Source organism: Myotis brandtii, unplaced genomic scaffold (assembly GCF_000412655.1).
Source record: "Myotis brandtii unplaced genomic scaffold, ASM41265v1 scaffold916, whole genome shotgun sequence".
NCBI classification, from domain to species: Eukaryota; Metazoa; Chordata; class Mammalia; order Chiroptera; family Vespertilionidae; genus Myotis; species Myotis brandtii.
This window is the reverse complement of record NW_005371774.1, coordinates 519,405-521,147: the sequence shown is the minus strand read 5'-3', so window position 1 is coordinate 521,147 and position 1,743 is coordinate 519,405. Positions and strand designations below refer to the sequence as shown.

Below are 1,743 nucleotides of genomic sequence, written 5' to 3'. Positions count from 1 at the left end.
CAGAACCCCAGTGGAATGAAATGTCTTGCCCAGGGTCATGGGGCTCAATGGTTGAAAAGCCAAGACCCATCTCGTGGCCCCCGAGCCCTCTGCCCAGACCCCATCCTATCTCCCAGGATTCTGTATGCCACAGGCAGGCTTGGGACCCCTTGGAGCAGTGACCTTTGCCACTGCGTTGGTAGGTATTATAGTTTGCAAAGTGGGGGTGAAGGTCCCCCTAAGGCATTCTCTGGTTCTCCCCTGGACTCTGGACGGTGTGTGAGCCCTGCATTTTCACAGGAAAACTGCCACCCGGTCTGGGGGTGGGAGGGCAGGGCTGAAACCACAAAGATGAAGATCCCAGTGGCTGCAGAGGCCAGAGCCCAAGGCCAGGTCAAGGGTCCACCTTCTCTTCCCAAACTGCTTTGAACCACCACCACTGTGTTCAGGAGGAGCCGCCACAGAAGGGTCCCTGGAGGAGGGAAGCCCTGTATGGCTCCTTAGGGCAGCCTTGGGATGAGGGTCTTGGAGGGGAGCCTGCCAGTTTGACCTCGTCTTTCCAGGCTCTCCAGTGGAATGGCATGAAGCACCGAGGGCCTGGGGAGCTGTCTGGCCCAATAACAGCGGGCACTGCTCCGAGAGGTGTGCACATCCACGTTCAATGACGCCTCACGAGCACCGAGCACCGGGAGGAAGGTCGCCTTGGAGGCACAGAGAGGCTCAGTAACTTGCCCAAGGTCACTCAGCTTGTAAGGAGCAGAGCTGGGTGTTGAATCCAGAAAACTTGCCTCTCAGAGCTAGTCTGCCTCTTACGAATAATATTAACCAAAGTTACCATTTGACTACTATCTACCTCCTTGGTGCCAGGTACTTAGTTCCTTGCAGCCAGGCAGTGACTTGGGCATTGACGTTCCCCACATTTCGTAGATGAGCAGATCCCGGCTTGGCAGCCGCTGGGGGCAAGGTAGCTGCAGATTCTCACAGATGCTAGGTCTGGTTAAATCCCAAGCTTGCACCCCGTTCGGCTTAGGAGGGCCTGTTTGACTTGCTGTGTGACTACAGGAAAGCACACTCCTTTTCAGAGCCTCAGTGTGCCTACCACCTAAGCCTTCTGCTCCAGTAAGTGGCACGCAGAGGTCGCGCTGCTGTGGGAGTGCGGGTCTCAGGACACTCCAGAGCCCTTCCCAACCCCCACCAACCACCCCCTCGCCCCCACCCACTCCAGGAGAAGCTGCTGTTCCGTTTTTTCCTCCACCGGTTAGAGTTAGGGTGGAGGGGTGGACGGTGAGGTGCTAGGTGCGCAAGTTCCGTGCTGCATCCCGAGAAGTCGAAGGGCAGGGTGGAGAAGGCCCAGCTCTGATTTGGGGAAGGGCCGAAGGGCCCCGAAACCACGTGCTCGGGCAGTTCTACCGAGCGCTGACCATCCTCTGGAACAGAGCAGCGCTCCCAAGTGGAGGAGGCAGTGGGCAGGGGGAGCCCGAGGAGGCCGATTCTGGGCAGAAGGGGTGGGGGTGGGGGGAGGCAGAGAGGACGCGGACAAAGGAGGCGGCCGGCAGCCCACTCGCGCGCTGCCCGCGCCATGAAGCACATCCCCGTTCTCGAGGACGGGCCGTGGAAGACCGTGTGCGTGAAGGAGCTGAACGGCCTCAAGAAGCTCAAGCGGAAAGGCAAGGAGCCGGCGCGGCGCGCGAATGGCTATAAAACTTTCCGACTGGACTTGGACGTGCCCGAGCTAGGCGCCGCGGCCACCAACGGGCTGCGGGA

The 1,743-nt window shown here is 59.7% G+C and overlaps 1 protein-coding gene across 1 annotated transcript in view; it reads left to right on the top strand.

Annotated features, from left to right (window-relative positions):
• The first annotated feature begins 1,545 nt into the window (after window positions 1-1,545).
• The window catches only part of ATOH8 (atonal bHLH transcription factor 8), a 13,577-nt gene continuing 13,379 nt past the window's right edge, over window positions 1,546-1,743 (top strand). The window contains exon 1 of the mRNA XM_014532859.1: window positions 1,546-1,737. Coding sequence (XP_014388345.1) covers window positions 1,559-1,737 — 179 coding nt within the window. The 5' untranslated portion in view covers window positions 1,546-1,558. The remainder of the gene's footprint in view (window positions 1,738-1,743) is intronic.